Source organism: Lates calcarifer, linkage group LG8, assembly GCF_001640805.2.
Source record: "Lates calcarifer isolate ASB-BC8 linkage group LG8, TLL_Latcal_v3, whole genome shotgun sequence".
Lineage (NCBI taxonomy): Eukaryota > Metazoa > Chordata > Actinopteri > Centropomidae > Lates > Lates calcarifer.
The window spans coordinates 5941289-5962795 of record NC_066840.1 but is presented as its reverse complement, the minus strand read 5'-3'; the positions used below and the strand labels follow the sequence as shown (position 1 = coordinate 5962795).

The 21507-nt window shown below is 44.3% G+C and overlaps 1 protein-coding gene across 1 annotated transcript in view; it reads left to right on the top strand.

Moving 5' to 3' along the window:
• The window catches only part of efnb1 (ephrin-B1), a 60019-nt gene that overhangs the window by 17589 nt on the left and 20923 nt on the right, over positions 1-21507 (top strand). The window contains exon 2 of the mRNA XM_051072183.1: positions 7260-7537. Coding sequence (XP_050928140.1) covers positions 7260-7537 — 278 coding nt within the window. The remainder of the gene's footprint in view (positions 1-7259; positions 7538-21507) is intronic.

The following is a 21507-nucleotide window of genomic DNA, read 5'->3' as shown; positions in this document are numbered from 1 at the left end:
GCCTGTCTCTCATCCTCAATGAGCTTTTCACTTTGCCTCATTACTCTAAAACTGCAATCCCTCGACTAATTTTTAACCATGCTGAGATAGGAGGGCAATTGTTAAAAATTGAATTTAACCATGACCCGCTCTATCTAAGCCAAACAGAATTTAAATAACCAGTGTATAATATGGAGCTGTGTGAGTGTAGGGTGTTGGTGTGTGTGTGTGTTTATTAGTACATGTGATGTGCTGATTGAGTAGCAACATTAAAGGGCTGGTTTTTCTGAGAAATTCTTTCTGAGGGCTTATCAATGGGGTTGGAGATACAGAGCAGAAAATGGCCGCTGGTTAACAACCCGGGCAAGCTGCGTGGGTTTGATAATGGTTATGATTCTTTTTCTCTCTAGTTTCTTCGTCGCTCTCCCAAGTGGGAGTGAAACACAATCGGGTGAGTGTGAGAGATGCTATTGTTCGTGCAGGAGGTTCTCCTGCTTTCTCTCCCCTCCTGCTCTGCTCAGCACTGATTACAACCTTGCATCCTGGTCCAGCTCTTGACTCTTTGCTCTGCAGCTCTTAGTCCTGGGGGATTCCTCTCTCTAGGACTGTCCAGCTTCCCGACCACCACACACACACACACACACACACACACTCTGACACACACACCAACTCTGGCACGTTTGGGGTGTCTGGCACGCTAACACACACACCCACTCAGGCATGTATGGACACACGTATATGTGCACACACAGTCGCACAAACAGCTCACACATACAGTGGGCTCGGGCCAGGCGGGTTTGGCAGCGACTGTAGACTGGGCCTGTGGAGAGATCTTTACGGAGCATGCAGAGCCCATCTGTGGCTGCTCCTCAGTGATGGGAGGCAGCTGGCTGTGTGTGTATGTGATTGTGGACGTGTTTGTGCATTTGTGTGTGTGTGTTGTGTCGTGGCCAGGGAAGGAACTAGGGGAGGAGGAAAAGAGGCTTGAGTGTGTTTGGGTCACAGAGCGACCCCAGAGTGAGGCCTAAACTCGAGCTGAAACTGACCCAAGTGCTCTCGTCTAGCCAAGCCAAATCTTAGTTCCTCTCCTCTCCTCTTTTCTCCCTCCCATCCCTCCAGCTGGAAGAGCTCAGTCCCTGGGCTCCAGGATGAATAGGTGGAGACGCAGAGAGCAACAGTCTGGGCCTTCTCTCGCTGTCAGTGATACCGTGGATGACGTTCAATCACAACCGCATACACCCATGCTCGTTTAACTCCCCTGCTCTTAGAGAGGGATGGGCTCGGCACTGACGGAAACCACAGAGGCCATAAGAAGAAACAGATTATGCTCTTTCTCCTCCCTAATGACTTCTGACACTCCTCTCGCTCAACAGTCCTCTTCAGCCTGTTCGTCTAGCAACAACGTCCACTTCTGTCCTCCTTGTGGCAAGGCCATCTGGGTGTCATCTTGTTAGCTCATTATGGCCGCAAACAGTGCGATGCTAACCCCTCATGTGACAGTGATCGAGGGCAAGCATACAGAGCTTGTTTGGTGAACATGAGAGGTGTGTGTCAGCCGTGCTCACACGTACGCGCGCGTGTGTATGTGTGTGTTGTAACTCGCCTGTGTGCAACTGTTATGAGTCACGCTGAATCTGATTTGCTGTGCATGCCAGCCTGTTGACTGAGCTAACTGAAGCTAGTGTGTGTTTGTCTGTGTCTGTGAGAGAGAGAGAGGGTGTCTGTGTTCACACGTACAAAAGCAGTTCTCTGCGGGGTGGAATTCAGGATATTCTGTCTGTCTTTTTTGCCTCTGACATCTTCATTTATGTCCCTCTAATGGGGACAGCCCGGAGGGAAAATACTGAGCTCTCTGCTTTTCAGCAAGTCACTGTTGCCAAGTCTAGCTTACTGGAGTTTAAATGAAACTTGGATTGAGTTTATAGTTTATCCAATACCACTACCCGTTGGCGAGTTTGTCCTGCTTTTCTATAATAAGGGTCAAATCCTTCCTGCTTTGCTAAACAGTTCTGGAGCCAGATGGGCCTTGTTTTGCTTAATTTCAGGATCCTTGTGTTTGTTCGTGTGTGTGTGTTTCTCTCTCTCTCTCTCTCTCTCTCCCTGTGTGTGTGTGTGTGTGTGTGTGGCCCACACTAGCATTGAGGCGACTTGTTTACCGTGTCTGACATGTGAGGAAATCGGTGTGTGTACACTTCGGGGCGTGTGTTTATGTATGTGTGTTTATAGTCAGGCCTTCCTAAGAACATCTGCCCCTGCGACAGCCTGACAGAAGCCAGCTATGTATACAAGCGCCGGGGTTGAGCCGCCGCCGACGAGCGCAGACCTATGACCGGCTCACCTTCCCAAGGCGCCGATTCAGACGCTAGGGGGAGATGGTTCGGGCTTGCTCCAGACCTGTTAGTCATATAGCTGACAGTTCACACGGCTCAACAGCATTATAGATGTGGTGAATTTCTCTGGAGCCTTACAAACACACTGACAGTTTGATGATACGTGCCTTTCTCCCAAGTATGAAATGATCACACTGTGTCAACAGCGCTCAGTGGATCTCAGTGGAACCACATATCAAGACTGAAGCCATTTCAGAAGCTGCTGTTTGAATGTTTCCATTGTGAGCCCGAGTGAGCGTGTGGCTCTATCTTGATGGATCTGAAAGCAGTTTAAGGCTGAAACAGTCCCAGCTACCAGACAATTATTTAATATTGATTGACTTGAATGAGAACAGGATGTGTTTGTAGCCTGTGATTACACAAAACATAGACAGCCTCAGGCAAGTGAAGCTTTAAATCCCCACCACTATATATATTACACAAGAGCTCAGCTACAATACTCTTTGCATAACACAGCTTTGTGCTCTTTACAGACTTAAGTGTAACCCTGTCATGCGGATGAATTACTGTAATGTTTCATGAGAAGTCATAAAATCTGCCCGAACTGCAAGCCTATGGAATATTGATTGAGACGGCTGTAAATATGGCCACCGTATGGAAAGTGACGTCTGTAATAACAGGAGGCAAGCAGCCACATGGATTTTGTGGATAATGTAAGAGAGAAATGGTAATTGGTGAGGGAACACTTTGCCTGGCGTGATAATTACCACGCTGATAGCGAAGGGAATAGAGTACCTGTTGTGGTGATGATTGTGTGCGGAGTGTGTGTATGTGTGTTTGTTTTTACGTGGTGCACTTGTGTGCTTTAAAGGCCAGAGAGGAGGAGAGAAAAAGATTGACTGTGCGGCAGCAGAAATCAGACAGGGAGAGGAAGTAGTACCTGCTTCTGGGCCGTTGGCATGTTCGCCTGGTAGAGATGGATTGCCCTGTATTCGTAGTTGTGGATAATTGATTTTAATTGATATGTATGGCATGTTCATGCTGCTGCACAGGAGGAACAAATCAATTTGACACCATTCTGTTGATATGAGCCGTCTCTGCCTCTTTCTCTCACAGTTCCTGTGTCTCGGGTCCATTCATTCAGCGGTCGAGGCTGCCTGCCAGTGCAATGCTCGGGGCAGAGGCCTAAGTTGACTGGACGGGGGTGGAGAACTTGGTGGGGGGGAAGGGCTGGTTTGAGGCTCTGTAAGGGGCTTTGAGTGGGCCTTAGTGTAGGCGGCGTTTTATATGAAAGTCGGTGAGGGCAAGGCAGCCTGAATAGGGGTGGCTGGGAAGTTGGGCTGGGAAGGTCTAGGATGCACCCCACAGGGCTTTTGTGTGCTCTCACATCCATGTGTGTGTGTATGAGGAGGTGGTGGTGGTGGTGGTGGTGGGGGGTGTAGCATATGTGAGATCATGTGCTCATATTCACCAGTGGAATGTAAAAAGAAAGAGGAGGGGGTTCTCCTCTCGCCTCTCTTTTCCTCTGCTCCGTTGTTTTCTGTTCTCTCTCCGCTGTGCTGTAGCGTAGGTCTGTTTGTATAAGCTCTTTACAGGATTGAGCACGCTGTGGAGCCATCCAGATGAAACAAAACCAACCTCATTTGGTTGTTTTGAAAATGATTCTCTTTATTTTGTTTGGTTCAGGCAGATCCACCTCGTTTGACATGAGGGGGATAAAGGCTCTCTCGCGTTCAGGGTCATTTCCCAGAAACATCATTTGTATCTGCACGGCTCTTCCTCTGTGCTCTCAAACTTCTTTCATCAACAGGTCTTATAAAGTCTCCAGACAACATGAATGAAAGATGCAATTCAACCTCCCTGTTCCCCCCTTTTTCCCTTTCGACCTCCTCAAAAGTACAATAATCTTCAGTCACTCGTCTCCTCCTCTCCATTGCGTGGCTGTGTGTAGCACCGGAGTGGCGCTGATTAAGCCAACAGAGAGACAAACGGGAGACAAAATCCCAGCCCACCAGTTTAGTTTCACATCCTGGACTGGAGCTGGGCCGCAGCTTGCCAAGTGGAGGGCTTTTAAACTGGGCTAAACACTAATTGCTGCCCTATTTCTTTTATGTTGCTTCTTTCCCATCTGCGATGGCGCTTCCAGACCTCCACAGCAGCCAGAGCCTCATTATAGCAGACAGTTAACAAAGGCTGGGAAACAGAAGCGGAGAATTCACTTAGGATAGCTATCTAACCGCCAAATAGGAGGCCTGCTTGGAAAATTGAATCAATGACAGGGGCCGGCTTGTGATTAAATCCTTCAGGGATATTAAGATATTAAGATTTTGGAAATCTTAATTATTCATCTAAATTGTTGCGGCTCGCTTTGATAATCAAATAAATGGGTTGTAAAACAGGGAAGTGGGGTGTGAGGCTCATTGTTTTATTTGAGAGGTAGGCTTTTCAGGATTTTTAACACTTTTGAAACAGAACGTTATGAAAAAAAAAAGTTGCCAACAATTTCCCGACAAAGAAACAGAAAATAGAAAACACCTACTTGTTGAGTGAAACAAATCAAGGTTTAATTGTGATGTTTGCCTGCTCTTTCTTTTTTCCCTTCTGGTTTTCACGCTTGTTTTTCTGTAGGTGTTTTTTGTGTGTGTAGAGAGAGACGGGGAGGGTGGGAGTGAGGGGGTGGATGGAGAGGGTGGGGTAGGGGTGTGAGAGAAAACAGAATGAGGGAGATGTTGAGGAGGTGAATGAGAGGGAAGGATAAAGCAAGAGGGAATGAGATTTGGGAGTAGAAATAGAGGGGCTGAGATTGGGGGGGGGTATGGGGGGGTAGAGAGAAGGTGGGGAGGAGAGGGGGTGGTCAGCAACAAAGCCTAATGTTGCCATGGAAACTTGTTTATGCCTCACTGATGCATCTTGTAGATCCAATTAGAGAATGATTGTGTCCATGTCTTCATAGACACATGCACGTGTAGCCAGGCATAGAGTGCGCACACACACACACACACACACACACACACACACGTACACACACAGGCACGCACACATAAAAACATATGGACGCTTACATACACACATGCACACACACATATGAGCATATGCAGAGTGTCGGCGCTGAAAACCAGCAAATTGTTGGGAGAGGTAGGACAAAGGATATCCCACATTCTCTCTCTTATCGGCCCTTGAATTAGCGCAACCCCTCCCCTCACCCCCAGCCCCGCGCCTCGCCCCCATGAGCATCAGACAATAGCGGGGAAATAACGTCTCACCCGCTTCCAAGCCTTGTACGAGAGCCCCTACCCGCACATCCTTTCATGACATCATATTCAGCTAAAAAAAAAAAAAAAAGGAGGTGGGGTGGAGGATTGACGGACAGGATTTTGACCGTTTTGCAAATTTCATTTTGCATTTATCTCTTTAGTAAATGAAGTCATTTATTTGGTAATGCCCCTGTCCAAGAATAATGCCCATGAATGTTGAAAAGGCCTTAATCCAATCATGTTCATTTTCATGGGGGGTATTTCTTCAGAAAATTGGACTTTTTAAATGATCGTTTCTTACAATGGTTGGCTGTTTGCCAGTGTTTAACATCAGAGGAGGAGGGATGGCGATCATAAGCCCACCCCACACACACACTCACACACTGCCCTATCAGTCTCTTTCAGGAGGCATCAGCGTCCTCCCATCCAGTCTGAAGAGTCAGTTATTTAGTGGTGAAATGATGTGTGTGATGATGAAATGAGGGGCTGCAGATAAGGTGAGATTACACTCTGAGAGAAAAAGAAGGGAGCAACAGAGAGAGACACAGAGGGGCCCAGCCCCTGATGTCTTGTTAAAACGCGAGGGATCAGAAAGAACAACAAATGCATTGCGCGCCGCTAAATCCTGCTTAAATCCGCTGGCATGGGCAGATCTAGCAGATAGCCCCGCTGCTGTGCTCACTGTCTGCGACCACGACACACACACACACACACACATACACACACGTACGTAAACACACCCGTGGTCAGTCCGGCTGTCTGGGTTAATGCTTGGCTAACTGGGACAGCAGAGCTGAACCATGTTGACATTTTAAGCCTCAAACAAGTCCAGAACAATGATTCAGCCCGTCTGCCCCCCCATCAGACCGCAACCTCAGCCCATTTTGCTGACTGACTAGCACACATACACACACATGCAGACCTGCATAAACATACACACCACTGCCCAAACACACTGCAAGTACTCAGTGTGCCCCCGCCCCCTCTCTTCACACACACTTACACACGCTCACTGGGTCTCCTCCTGTTCCCCACCTTTAGTGAATAAAAGAGAACAAGAGCTGATCTGATTGAGTTGGCAGCAGAGAGCGAGGTGGAGAGGTACAGTAAGGCCAGATGGATTATCTTAATCCTCCAATAGATGATCATGGCAGAGGGAAGATGAACCAGGAAGCCATAACCTCTTGACTGACCGCTGCGCATTGTTCTCCTCCAGAAACTCTGACCTCTGAAGTACAAGCAGCAGAGATTTTATATTGAAGCACATGTCTTATATGGAGCTCCAAAAATATGAAAAAAAGAAACCGTGGCATTCTTTAGAAGTAATCCTATCTGTAGCCATTCTGTAGCAATTCTGTGGCAGCCATTTTGTGCTTGGCCATCTTGTTTCCCTCTTTGCAAACTTTTGGTATGCTTTGATTCGGATCCAAGTATGAAAAGGAACTTTAGAGGATTTGTGTGAAACGCTCTGTCGAGTAACACTGAACAATGTCAAGCTGCTACATGTAGTGTTTTTGTGAGGCCAAATTAACTACGCTCTGCCTAAAAGCCCATGCCAGACAAATCTAAACCCATAACTCCTGTAGCTCAAAGTATTAAGACTGTATAAACTATTACTGAAATATGCGACTGCTTTTCCAGACTTCCTTTATTATGTGTTAGTAACAGTTTGTCTCCTTTTTTTCCTGTCCCCCAGATTTCTGGCTGGAAAAGGCCTGGTGATCTACCCAGACATCGGGGACAAGCTGGACATCATCTGTCCCAAAGCGGACCAAGGCAGAGACTATGAGTACTACAAGCTGTACTTGGTGAAGAGGGAGCAGGCGGAGAGCTGCAGTACAGTCCTCGATCCTAACGTCCTGGTCAACTGCAACAAACCAGAGAAGGACATCAAGTTCACCATCAAATTCCAGGAGTTCAGCCCCAACTACATGGGCCTGGAGTTCAAGAGGAACGTCAACTACTACATCACCTGTAAGTTTGTCAGAGAAGATGATTTATTGTTGATATTCAGCTTCTTAACCTTCATTCAACCAGAGAAGGCTGACTGAACAATCTATATATATAATGATCCCTGCTTCACACCCAGTTACACACAGTCACACCTGGGAGTCTCCGAGTAAAACGGTATTTTAATGGTTGCCGCAGCAGCTCCATAGCAACAAGTGGCTTGGGACATGATGTGCCTTGCTTATGGTGCAGTGGTATTTGGTGTATAGGGAGGAAGTTTTCCCTGTTGGTACAGGACTCAAACTGGCAACCTAGACTGTTGACTTCTTTCTTTCATTTTGGAGCATGTGTTTGGCAAAAAAGTCCCATCTTCTTCAGTGGTGGACTACATTTATGTTCTGTACTCGTGTACAATTATGATGTGCTTTACTTAAATAATTCCATTTGATGCTGTTCTTCTTCTTTGCTTTTTTCAGAGAAACATATTGTACTATAACTGTGCTGTGGTTAACATTAGCTATACCTCAGTCAGCTTCACAGCACTAATAATAATGGAATTATGTAATATCATAAAATGAGGTAAACCTTCATTTTATGAGTCTGTAATTTAAGAGCAGTTACATATAATTTCAGAGCAGCTTCCTTAGAAGAACTGTGTATTTTGGTTCTACTGTAGGGAAAATAAGAGACAGGGTCCAGTTGGCACACATTTAATTACTTCCAGTTAATTGCCAGTGTAACCTAGAGAGTCTTTTAGACAGTGCACAGCAGGTCAGGCAGATATGCAATAATGTAAAACAGAACAGGGTAGTTTCACATCCTGGCAAAGCAGTTTAACATATATGGACACTTAAATTTTCAATGATAAACAAGTGATAAAGGTCCTTGGAAATTAGTAATAAATTACAGACCTGTAAAATGAGGTATCACCTAACACACAATTTATAAAGAAGTTATTCTGCATAATGATTATTTTTAGTCATGATACTTTTTACTTATAATATTATGTTTTTTTGTTGTTTTTTTTACTCAAGTATACATTTTTAATGTAGCATCATCTCTTGTCACTGATATTTCTGCTTCGTGGTATGGCTATATTTACTGAAGTAAAGGCTGTAAATATGTCCTCTTACAAAATATATGTTGACACACTCCCTTACTTTTTAAACAGAGCATGTTTCTGGGAAATTTATTGTTGCTAGCTTATTATGGGTAATATTTTGGGTGACTATTGATCAATAGTTTTGCAGTTAAAATTATATACCACCAATATGTCTTGATTTGCACAAAGTAGATGGTGTGTAAGAAGAGAAACAACAACAAACAAAACCTGGAAAATCTATAATGTTTTATCTACCCTTGAGCATTGCGAATGAAAAAAAGATTCCACATTCCTAAACAGTTTTTGTACTTTAAACAGACGAGCATTTAAATAATTGACCACATTTATTTTCTGTTTTAATTTAAATGCGTTTATTTAATACATTAGGACAATTAGTCAGATTATGTGGCTACAAAGCAGCCACAGTGGTTGAAGGATCCTGTGGATGAAGCCCAGTGCTCTCTTCTCCTTAGCCATGTTGACTTTTGAGTGATCTACAACAATGAACAGGTTCAAGAGGAGAGCTGAAAGGAGCTGGTGAAGCTTGAACCATTGCAGAGTCTGGCTCTCTGGTGGGCTTCTGGTCCTGCTCCAGGCCTTTCATTTCATTCTCCCTGTCTTGCACATTAGTAATGGGAGCAGGTTCAGTGGGGGGTGGGGGGTGGGGGGGGGGGGTGGCAACACAGCAGAGTTTGTCTCTGGACTTTGTGTTGGTTGATTTGGCTGGTAGTCAAGCCATCCTACACTGCAGTAATGACTGGATGATGACCAGGAGGGGACAGAGTCAGAGTCAGAGAAGCTACTACTACAGAGTCTGGTTCCCTAGAGGGTTTGGGGTTGTACTCCGGGCTGGGTTTTCCACTTCCATTCTCCTTGACCTGAACCATAGTCACAGATGCAGGTTCAGCAGGGCGTGTCAGTGGAGCTGGAACCACAGCACAGTGTATCTCTGGACTGGATGTTGGCTTCTCCTCACAGGTGGTGGCAGGAGGTTGGGTGGCAGGTGTCAGATGAGCCGACACTTTGGGGCTCTGGGGCTGAAACACCCCACAAATCTGTTCCTCTGCCACAGCCAGAGTTTTAGTGAGCAGCACAGGTGCAAAGCTCTTGTTCCTGTTCACCAGGATCTTGTGTGGGTATGTCTGCCTGATCACTGCTAGGATAGGCAGGACCGTGTCATCCCTGATGGAGTGGGAGAAGGTGTAACAACATCAAGCAGTTTGCTGAGCTGCTGGGATGGAATGTTTATGAGGGGGCGAGGTGGAAGCACCCAGAGGCCCCACAGGACTGTGGGAACAACCTCAATCATCACCTTTTGTAGGCAGAGCACTTTGGAGCTGGGTGCCTACTGCTGCTTCTCTTTCAGGATCTTGGCATAGTTGTGCGCCATGCTGAGGACTTTAGGATATCAGTGGGTTACAGTCAATGAAATTAAAACCCTTCAGCATATCACAGAGATATGAAAAGCACTGTAGTTCAACTGTTAATGAATAATGTATGTCAAATGTGACTCACTGAAGATTAGGAGGTAAGGCCTCTGGGGATTCGAGGAGCATTCAGGCTTCAAACTCAACGGTCCTCATTTAATTGCTGACATTCACTGCCCATACCTGAATTAAGACTTAGACTTAGACTTAGACTTAGATTAGACTTTATTGATCCCTTGGGGTGACTCCCTCAGGGAAATTAAGTATAAATAAGAATCTGGATATGAGGTGCAGTCTTGACATATTCAGAGATTAAAATTAACACCATGTAACAATTCACTCCAAACTATTTTAAGTCGTCTTTGGATTCTAGTCTTACCAGCATCAGAGGTTTGGCATCCTGCTCATCAAAATCCTCCAGTTCAAACTCCCAAAGACTTCAAACAGAGACAACACAGAAGCGTTATCTTTACTGTTACACTGTCCAAAAACTATTAAAAATACATCAGTGAGCCACACTGTTGCTCTGGGTGACATGTACCTTCAATAAAATGAATTTAGAACTGTAGATTATTTTTGAGTGAATCCCACATACAGTGTTCTGGCATGTTAAGGCACTGAATGTGTATTAATCTGTAACTGAAAATAGTCCCCAGCAAATGCATTGTTTATTCCTGTTTGAGCAAGGTTTGCTAAAAACAGTGCCAAACTGTTTTTGGAAAATACTTATCTTTTGTAAAAAAAATGAAAATGTAATCTGTTTAAATCCTCAGAAGGAACAAAAAGGCCTGGAGATGCCACAGACATTGCAGGGAATTGTTAATGCTGTTTCTCCATCTTGTTAGCCCAGTAGCTGCAGAAGCTAACATACTGCAGCTCACGTTCGTAATGCAAAAAACACTGTTATTCTAGATGTTACTTATCTAATTTTTACTTCAGTTAGTCATTTCCTGCATTTCCTGGAATGACTTGAACGGTTTTCTAAAATCATAACATGTGTTGTGGTTGATGATCTGTTCTAAGGAAACTGTCAGCTGGGGGGCTCTGCCGCATCTGTGATTAATTCTGCTCTAAATCAATGAAATGATCAGAGATGATCCTGACATTAGAGATGAAATGTCTAAACTATCATGCAACAAGCTTTCCTTTAAGAACTGCTGGCACAGAGAGAAATCAATAGTGGCACTCCAGGCCAGTAGAAAAAAACGGATCCAAAACCAATCTACTCCTCTTATGAAGCATAATATATAATACTATTACATCTACTCTGACATAAATAACATTTCAGTATGTTAAAGTAGCCATTAAACTCTTAATATTAATCATATCGCGATCACATTTTTTCCCAAATATGGAAATAATGCCTGGTTGGATGATTTAACTTCATATCTTTCTGAAACGCCTGAGAGGATGGAAAGTTTCTTTTCTCCAATCTTAAACGAAAAACAAGCTACAGTATGTTTTACTCTCAAAAAATAACCTGTTTATATAATCTGCTTCTGAAGGGAAAGTCCACGCTAAATTAAATCTCACATATGTTTTTCTTTTGATCTGCAGCAGTTCAATCGATATTGGTGAACTCGCCCTCAAAGCCAGAGCGCAGGGAAGCATGAAGCTTGTGATGTTATCAAGCGACATTTTTTTTCAATTTTTTTCTTTTTTTTTTGGGGTGGGGGGACGTTCCTGTGGCAACATATCATGTGGACTTTAAGAAATATTTCTTTGAGCTTTATTACACCCACATGTCTTTTGAAAACACCTTGGGCATTTTCGGCGTCTGCTCAAACTTTTCCGAGCCGGCTGTTAGCGGGCGCCTGCTCCACATATTGTCTCCTGATTACATCATAAATATTTTAACTAACTCTATCAGTGACATGTGCGTGGGCATGCATCCTTACTACAGTGTGATCCCACATCAAAGCGAAAACATCAACTTTACTTTAGGTTGAATTTGCTTCAATACAACACTCTGTGGTGTCTCTTCCGTATAACAACATTCTTGCTGAGTGCATTGCTGTGTATTATGCAAGTGTTAAGAATACTTAACACTCACTACATAGTGTTTCAGACTGTGAACTCATAACTAGAGTTGCAGTTGTAAATCCTTCACGAGGGAGGCTGTTCATGTAGGATCCAGCCTGATGGTGGATCATTATTAGGCTCATATACTGTAACATTCTCGCGTCAGCAGTAATCGGATGTAGTATTTGTCTTGGTATTATGTTAATGTTGTTGTCCTTTGCAACAGGAAGAGTTTGCTTTATTTATTCCACTGCAGCCTGTGCATACACCATGACACACTTCATCTATCATTTAGATAATGGCCATGGGTGGTTGCTGTATGTGTGTAATATGTGTGTGTTTTTTGTGTGAGAGCAGGAGAGGGACGGCGAGCACCTCTATGCTGAGCACACTTTTCCTGCTTTTCCTGTTCAATAGAGTCCACAGTCTCTGTTTGTGTGTGTATTTGTGTGAGCGTTGAAGACCCTTTAGGCCAGCTTATCCCCGCCTAAAAGATGTGAGTGCGTTATCCCACCGTCTCTGCTGGGAATACAGTCCAGCCGGCCAGCAGAGCGGTGTAAATCTGCTCGGCCTATAAAGACCTGGCTTATCTGACCTGATTAACGGTCGAACGTGGCAGATCCCAGAGTGAGATGAGAAGAAGATGCATAGGGATTGGACATTCCTCTGAATCTTCCAGCAGACCCTTTCTTGTCCACCCCCGGTATGCACTCTGACTCCACGGCTCCGTTTGTCTTTTCCTTGATCATTCCAACCTCACCCAACCCCCCACCCTGCTGCTTCTGCTCAGGGTAGAATAAGCAACAAAAGGTGTGGGGTAAAGTAAGCAACAAATGGTGTGTGTGTGTGTGTGTGTGTGTATTTGTTTATGTGTGTGTCCCATGCCTTGGTGTCACCGCAGGGGATCCCATCCACTTGGTCCCGTCCATACCGGCCTGACTCTGACAGGAGTCACGGAGGGGTTGGGGGGTGGGGTGGTTAAAGGTCAAAACTCATGGGCAAGGGGTCACGGAAACACAGCAGGAGGTCAGTAATGATAACCCTGCACTGATCTAAACCCCAGACCCAGCACCAGGTTGTGCTGTCCATCAGCACCCCCAACCCCCTATGTATACACACATATACATACACCTTCCCACATCCGTGTGTATGAGTGAACAAACTGGTTGTATTTCATTGCGTTGTCTAAACACAGGATATGGAATGAGCTGTTTGTGAGGAAAATGGCTGTGCTGTGTTTAGGGGTTAGAGTCAGGAGAGAAGTGATTTTAGACAGGAGGCTTTTAAGGCGAAGGAAATATAATGGAGAAAATGAGCAACAGAGCGGGAAAGAGAGTGAAGGGACAAGCATACATACCCAACACGTATATATATATATACAGACAGTCCTTATATGTCCTCAGTAGAGCCAAAAAAACGCCCCTCCATTTTCTCTCCCATTCGCCCCTCATTGAAATAATGTACCATGACTGCTCAGTGATATGTTTTTCAGTGGTTAGCCGGGCCAGTGAGTCTCTGTTCTATATAAGGGTGAGGCCATGAGGCGGTAAACAGAATCGGCCTGTCGTCATGCGCTCCTCTTCTCCCTTGATTTCCTGTGTAGCGGGCAGGGTAAGCCTGATCCCTCCTGACAGCTGTCACTCTCCATCTTAGTGTACCATCGTGGACTCTGACACACACCGACTTCCCCACCAGAATACTGCTGCAGTGGAGCACACACTATCTCACCTCCAGATGATTGCCTCGGTGTAATACATAATACCACTTTGCAGCAAACGCTAAAGCTGTTTCTATTATCGCTTAGTGTCCAGTGGAACTTCCTCCACTGTTTTTTTTTTTTTTTTGGAATGATAAGCACTTTATTATTCAAGGAAAAATTGGTAATGGAAAAGCTGCATTTATTTCCTGACTTGTTTGCACATTGGTGCTGACCCAGCCTTTGAAAAACAATACCTAATATATACCTAAGAATATATCTGACAAGCATTTGACACCGTGGGATGATCTCTCTGCGATGCTCACACCTGACAGGATTAAGGTGAGGATGCGTGTTGCATATCACTAACATTCATGCTCTTTAGCGTGGGCTCCCCTTCTGTATCGCTGCCTTATTTATTTTCCTTGCTATAACATCCTACACATTATACACCCTTCCATCCTTCCAATTCCCCTCCAAGGAATTCTCCTTCATTGGACATCCAACGCACCCAACGCTATCTACTTTTGCTTACCAAGTCAGCCTCTTCTTCTCTTCTCATTTGCCCTTGGGAGAGTTGAAGGTCTAGTTTGAAATCCCTGGCCCGGCTGCAGCAGATCACAAGATCCTCCCCTGCCCTACATTTGTGAGGATGTAAACGCTCCAACATATGTGCACACGCGGGCTCCCACGCAGGTACTCGCAGTAATAATGCAAGTGAGCACAAGAGCATGAACACACATATAAGTGGATGCTTGTGCACAGTCATATAGATATAAACACTGGCAGGTTTGAATTAAGCGCAATAACAGTCTGATTATGAGGGAAAAAGTGTTAAATGTCATGTTTTAGAGTTAATATAAAATTACCATAATCAAATCACAGCCACTTGGGGGGGAAAAAAGCAGTCAAATTTGTCAGTGATGTATTTTGAAAAAAGACAAAGGCATTTTGATTGTCAGATTATAGAGATGCAAATAACTCACACATTTCTAACTTGCAATTACATGAATTTTATGTTGAGGAACGATAACTGTTCACATCTGGTAACCTCCCTCTGTTAAATCACACTAAAATATTTTAATTACAAGCAAGAGACACTGTGCAAGATTTTCCATTTACATCAATTACAGACTCTCCCACATACTTGTCATCATCAGTAAAGAACAAAGGACACATTGTTTTAATGCATTAAAAATTAAAATCACTTACAGAACCTGAAGTAATTATTATTGTTGGCAAACATTTCTGTCTGTCCCATTTTAAATGCTATAGTATGTATAAAGAAAACATAAAAGCTCAAAAAACAGCTGAGAAGGAGTCAGTTTTATCATTTCTTTTTACGTTGTTACATAATCATCCATGTTTTTCAAATAGTAAATTATGAATTCATGAAGAATCTGATTCACACAGAAAGTCAGCTGTGGATTGACTCAGAGTAGTTGTCATTGATGTTGCCTTTTAGAGTTTTAAGCAGCTAATCAGTAAGCCTTAACGGATTTCATTTTCAAACTAAACCCTGCTAACAGGTCAGGTTAGCACCGGTGAAGCAGCATGGCCTGGGATAAGGAGATTTAACCCCCCTCTGTGAGTGAATATAGCCCAGTGTTTATTAGAGTGCCGGTGTAATATATGACTTTCTGCTTGCTTTGCAAATCTATCCAGGCTGCCTCTGCTACTTCTCCTTTGGATATTTCATTCAGAGAGGGTTAGCAGGCACAGCGTTATTGTCACTGGTTATTGCCTTTCGTTTATTACAGAGGAGTTTGTTTAGAGTGGAGGGAGGGGAGGAGGGAGGGGGGTTGTTTGGGCGAAGGGGGAGGTGGACGGTGGGGTGGGGGGGCACGAGGATTTTCTTTGAGAGGGAGGGCTGTTCACGTGGCCACACGAGTGAATGGTTACCATTGGTTACGGCTGAACCCGTCGCTGCTAGATGAAGCTGATATATTCATTTATTCATCTCAATTAGTCCGCTCCGTGCATCTCCAAACGCAGACACTCATCCCTCCTCGGCTGTACTCCGCGCTTATCTTATTAGAATATTTTATCCTGTTTGCATTGGTCTACCTCTCTCTCTTTCTCTCTCTCTCTCTTCTCCCGTGTCATCCCTCGCTGCCAACCCGTTTTCCCCTTCCATTATTCTGCTCTCATGTTTGGAAGTTGTTTATGTGAGTGTGTGTAGGTGCTGCGGGAAGTCTGTGTTTAAGTCATTTTTGTTAACTGATAGCTTAGATCTCCTCTCAACACAGAGACCACGAGAGACCGCAGAACTAAGTCTGCGAAACAACAACACTGTTGATTCTTGTTTTTGTTTTTTCTCCTCTCAGCTAACACAAACTCATTTGCTGAATGACTCTTTTCTCTGCGAGTGATTTTCAATTGTCGAAAAGTAGCATCTTGGTTTTCTTTAATTCCATCCGCTATGCAGAAACCATCTCTGTGGTTTTGCAACCCTAAAATAGCCTCAAGCAAAAGGAGAGGAGACATCTTAAGACTGCTGGAAAGATGCATGTTTGGAGTAGAGTCCATAGTGATTAGGAAAAGTAAATGTAGGACACGAGAAGATGAGCATCATTGTCCATAAGGCAAATTGTTTCGGACAATGGTGTATTGCTGTATAAAAAAACATAAGCACAGGATAAAACAATGACAGCCCATAATCTAAAACACTCTGGAAATGCATATTTCCCTTTCCATCTGAGATGTCTGAGGTTGTTTGCCCTCTGCTTTGCCAACAACACATATTCTCAGTGTCTTTCTTCTCCGGCCAATAGCTAAGCTCAAATCACAGCTCTCTGTCTGTCAGACGGAGCTCGCTCTCTCTCTCCACCATCCCTAGAACAGTGGTTTCTCTTTTCCAAGGCACACTCTGAAATGGCTTTGTTTTCCAACAGCCATTCAGTGGCACCCTCAGCCCGGGCCTGCCAAGAAGTCCGCCTCCCCGAGCTGGAGCCCGGGCTTGTTTACACAAACTCATCGGAGAAATATGGATGTATAATTATAGAGGTTGTTAGTTTTAATGTCGCATCCTTGCTATGGAAACCACTGCATGCTTGGTCAGCTACGATGAGGGGTGGCTGATGAAACCCTGACCGGGGATGGCGTGAACATTTCTGCGGAAAACGTTTTGGGGGAGCAAGAGAGAAAAAAAGGAGCTTCTTGATGGAATCGAATCAGCGCCGAGCAAAGCAAACAAACATGAATCACAAGGCGGTGATAGAGATTGCTGTGGTTGTCCAACGCATAAATACAGAGTCTAAATACTGCTCTGCAGGCCAGGACCAAGCCCGTTTCTGTGAATTCAGCTCGGTGGCAAAATGTCCATGTTCCATTCCAGCACAACCGCAGGCACACAAACACAGTAACAAGAGCAGACAAACACACAAGAGGCGTGTGTGTGCACAAACACACAGGCATAAATAAGCACAAAGCCACATAAGCAAATTCAAATATATATACTCATAAGCTCACACTAGCATGCAAATAGACGTTCACGAAAAACACAATGGGTTCGCGCACGTCCATCCTCCTTCTGTTTGCACAGAATTGCTTGCGTAATAGAAGCTGCCGTATGGATTGTGTATTTATTAATGCACATTCAAGAGAACTGTAGCTTAGCTGAGCACAAGATACTTTTCAGTCAGCAGTCCCATGGGTATGAGTGCGCTGTGCTGTCAGAGTTTGTGCATGCGTACCATGATGGATGGATAGATGGATGCTGAAAAGAAAGCTTCATGTCTTCAAATAAATATGTTTGTGTTTGAGTTCAGGCTGTGCTGCCTCTCTCAGAGAGTTGATGATTTCGTCGATGGCGACGGAGCAATTTTACCTCCTGTTGCAAACCCACAGGTCCAATTTCTTTCTCTCTTTTCTGTTCCCCTCTCCCTTTTTTCCCCCTGCAACTTAATCTTTCTCTCCCTCCGCCTTGCCATTCCACCTATTTTCTCTCCTCCTTAGATCTTACCCTCCTCCCTCCCTTCCTCCTCTGCCTCCTCTCCCCTGCACAGTGACAGATCCTTCAGGAAATTGTTTCGAGTCTGCCAGACATTTTTGTGTTGTAGCTGTTTATTTGTGCTTGGGAGGGGGGTGGGGTGGTGGGGCTGGGGGGGTGCACAGGGGTCTGGAGGCTCTGTCCTTCTCTGCCTCTCGGCCCAGAGGTTAAGCTCCCGAACTCTTTCACCGCCCTGCGCCAAAAAACACTGATCCTCGATCAGCATGGCTTTACCGTGTAACTGATACCAGGGATGAGGAGAGAGGAGCACCAGAGAGGATGTAATCAGTGTGTGCGTGTTTGTATATGTGCGTCAGCTGCTGGCTTTGTGTGTATTAGGATGTAATCAGCAGCATTTTCTCTGTGGTCTGCTGTGCTCTCTGATTGGGGTTTTGGTGAATAACAGGAGAAGGGGAGGAAGAGTGTGTGTTTCTTTTCCTGCTTCTTGTGTTGCAGCCTGGCCTCAGAGCTGGAGAAGCCTTCGCTGTGGTTTGGAGCTGCTCTCTGAGCTCTGGCGCTTTACACATCAGCTACATCAGACCCCTCTATCTATTATATATCTGTCTGTCTCTGTGTCACCATGTGTCTCTCAGCGTCTGTATGTGTGTATGTGTGTGTGTGTCTGTGTATATTAGAGCTGCACTGACTCTGGTCCCATGATGGCTGCAGTCAGCTTTGCTCAGTCGCCTCCATGTTAGCAGGTACAGGGAATTCCCCCAGGGTTTAGACACACATGCTCACCTATACACACACACACACACACACACACACACACACACACAAACACATGCACGGTCACAGGGACACATGCTCACCCACACACCTGTGCACCGTCCTCTCTCTCTCTCTCTCTCTCTCTCTCTCTCTCTCTCCCTTGCTCTCCATCTCTGCCTTTGTTCTGTCTCTTGCAGATTTTGTTTTTGTGGACAACAGATGGGCTGACATCGACTCTCTCCTCCATAACAAGTACAGTCTCTGTCTCTTGCTCTGTCTCTGACATCTCTCTCTCTCTCTCTCTCTCTTTCTCTCTCTCCCTCTGTCCATCTCACTGTCTTTACTGCCTGTCTGAACTGTAATCTCTCTAGTGCTGAAACGTTTTGTCAGCTATTTGTTGGAGGCATTTATCAAGCAAAAATCCTACAGTCTCTCTCATTCCAGTCTCTCAAATGCGAGGATTTGCTGCTTCTCTGTGTTTTATATCACTGTAAATTGAATATATTTGCGTTTTGGGCTGGTGGTTAGACATTTGGAAACATCACCATGTGCTCTGGGAGATAGTGATGCCCATTTTTCATTGTTTTCTGGCATCTTATAGAGTAAACAATGACTCAGTTAATCCAAAAAATAATCTACACGTCAAAAATAGTTAGCTGCAGCCCTAAATCTTTCCCTTTTTGTTTTTCTCTGACCTGATCATCACACAGGCAGTTTCATTAGCCTGAAGGCAGTTTTCTCACCTGAGCCTTAACGCCTTGTCTCACCTTGCACATCGCATTACCGTACCGCTCCCTCTCACTTAGAATCCCTCATTGGGTTTGTTTTGCATTGCCTATTTGAGATTAGAATTGCTGGGCCTGCGGTAAGAGTTATTGTTTGTTTGTTTGTTCCCCATCTTTGATGTGGTGTTATTGTACCAAGGAACACTAGGCCAGCTCAGTTGTCATAACTCTCTTCTGGAGGCCAGATTGAAAAGGTCAGTGAAAATGAAGCTCCTCTCTCCACAGAGGATGAATGGACACAGTGTAGGAGCTCCACACAGACACAGACCAGCCTCGCACACACGTGTACACACGCTCAGACATCTAAACACATTTACATAAATGCACACAGAAACACACACACATACACACACAAGTCCCTGCGAGCACATTTTTTACATGCAGCAGCACGAGCAGCGAGTTCTCTGAGGATATTTCGTCCTCCGCTGTTCATGTTCGTTAACTTGTTCCAGGGCTTCGGCTGTGGTTTCCCTTAGGGGGGAGTTTGCTCACAGATTAGCTCTTTAGTCAGTCTAGATTTTCGGAGCCTCATGGCCTTTGACATGCCACTACTATCTCTCACCGCATTCCGATCCATCCCAGCGCTTCTTTTATCAGGCGGTGCAGGCTGATTTGTGGCTCGTGGACCTTTAGATCGAGCAGGGCGACTCCTCTCCAGAGTCCAGAGTCCCATATCACCTTCGCAGATGACCACAAAGGCCAGAGAGAAAGATGGAGAGGATCAGTTTTATCATCTGGTGGGATTTAGCGAGTGAACCATGGTTCACCTCATGTGATTATCAGTGCAAATGAAGCAAGACGAAAACTTCAATCAGCCTCCTGCTGAGGAACAAGCTCACCAAGAGACCTTCTGTGAGCATGTGTCAGCTGATTACACATGTGTAAGCTGACAATACCAATACCACCCACTAATACTGATGGTCCTGGATGTTTTTCAGGAAAACTATTGGGGTTTATATTAGGCTAAGCTTAATACAAAGGCATTTTTATGGACACAATAATGGGATAATCAGAGCTCTACTCTGTTTTCTCTCTTGACAACCTGTAATTTTGCAAGTTTTATTACAATGAGTGGGAGCCCTGAGCACTGTAGTTTGTTTTTCAGTAAAGTTTATTTATTGAGCGTGTTAGTGAGAGCATTCTGAATTCATTTGCTTTGGGGGCAAAAATAGTTTTCAACAAGAAAAAGTGCTGAAAAATGACACATCCTTAGAACAGTGATTCCCAAAAAAGGGATGTGGACTTAACAAGTGGTCCCACAAAGATCTGAGGGTGTCACACACCTATGATTACAAGGATGAGAAAGAAAAAGATACATTTCTGATTGTAGTTTTATGGCTTCTCTGTCATGGAAAGGCCTCTTGAAATGAAGCAGTCTGAGACAGAAAAATCTCTTAGAATTTTTTGTGTGGGGTCATTTTTAGGGGTCACAAGCCAGAGAGGTTGGTTCAGAAACACTGACACAAATCATTTAAGCTGGCTCTCCGGTAAGCCTTGTGTCCCAAATATTTTTTCTTTCAGTTAGTGAAAAGGCTCTGGGCCAATATGTTGGCCAATTTGATGAGATTAAGAAGCAAGGAAAAAGCAAACAGAATAAATAAATAAATACACATATAACTAAAGCTCCAATTTATGTTTTTATAATAATATAATAATATAATTATTTATTTAAATAATTATAAATAATTTAAAATTTTCATCCTTCTCTTTCTCCTATTCCATTCCCCTTTATTTCATATGTTATCCATCCCATCCCATGCATCAAATTATTTATCTGTATCTGCAGACATATTTTTTATCGAGGTGATATTTTTTGCAGCCATTTTGTAGTAATTTCATGGCAGTTACTCTTAATATTCTCAACAGATACTTGTCTCTTTTGTCCGTTTCTCTTGGCATTCTCCCCAACTCTCTCCAGTATAAAATGATGGTTAATAGAGAATGAAAATTGAATAACATGCTTCATTTCTTAGTGTAGAACTTCCCAGAATGATCTCATGGGCTGAGGTACGTGGCTTTTAATTTGAGGTAGCAGCACTTAGTTTAAGAGAAGTCCCTCATAAGAAATGAGGGTAGATTGGAGGCTAGTGAGGGACTGCAGGAGTGGAGGAAGTCATGTTGACTGATTGTTGATGTGGATTAATGGGCAGTTGGTTGGTGAGTATGGGCATCTCGCCCACTCTTTTTTGTGATAAGGGAAACACTGGGCCAGTGATGGGATTAATGAAAGACTAATGTGTAACTCCCCTCTGTCTTT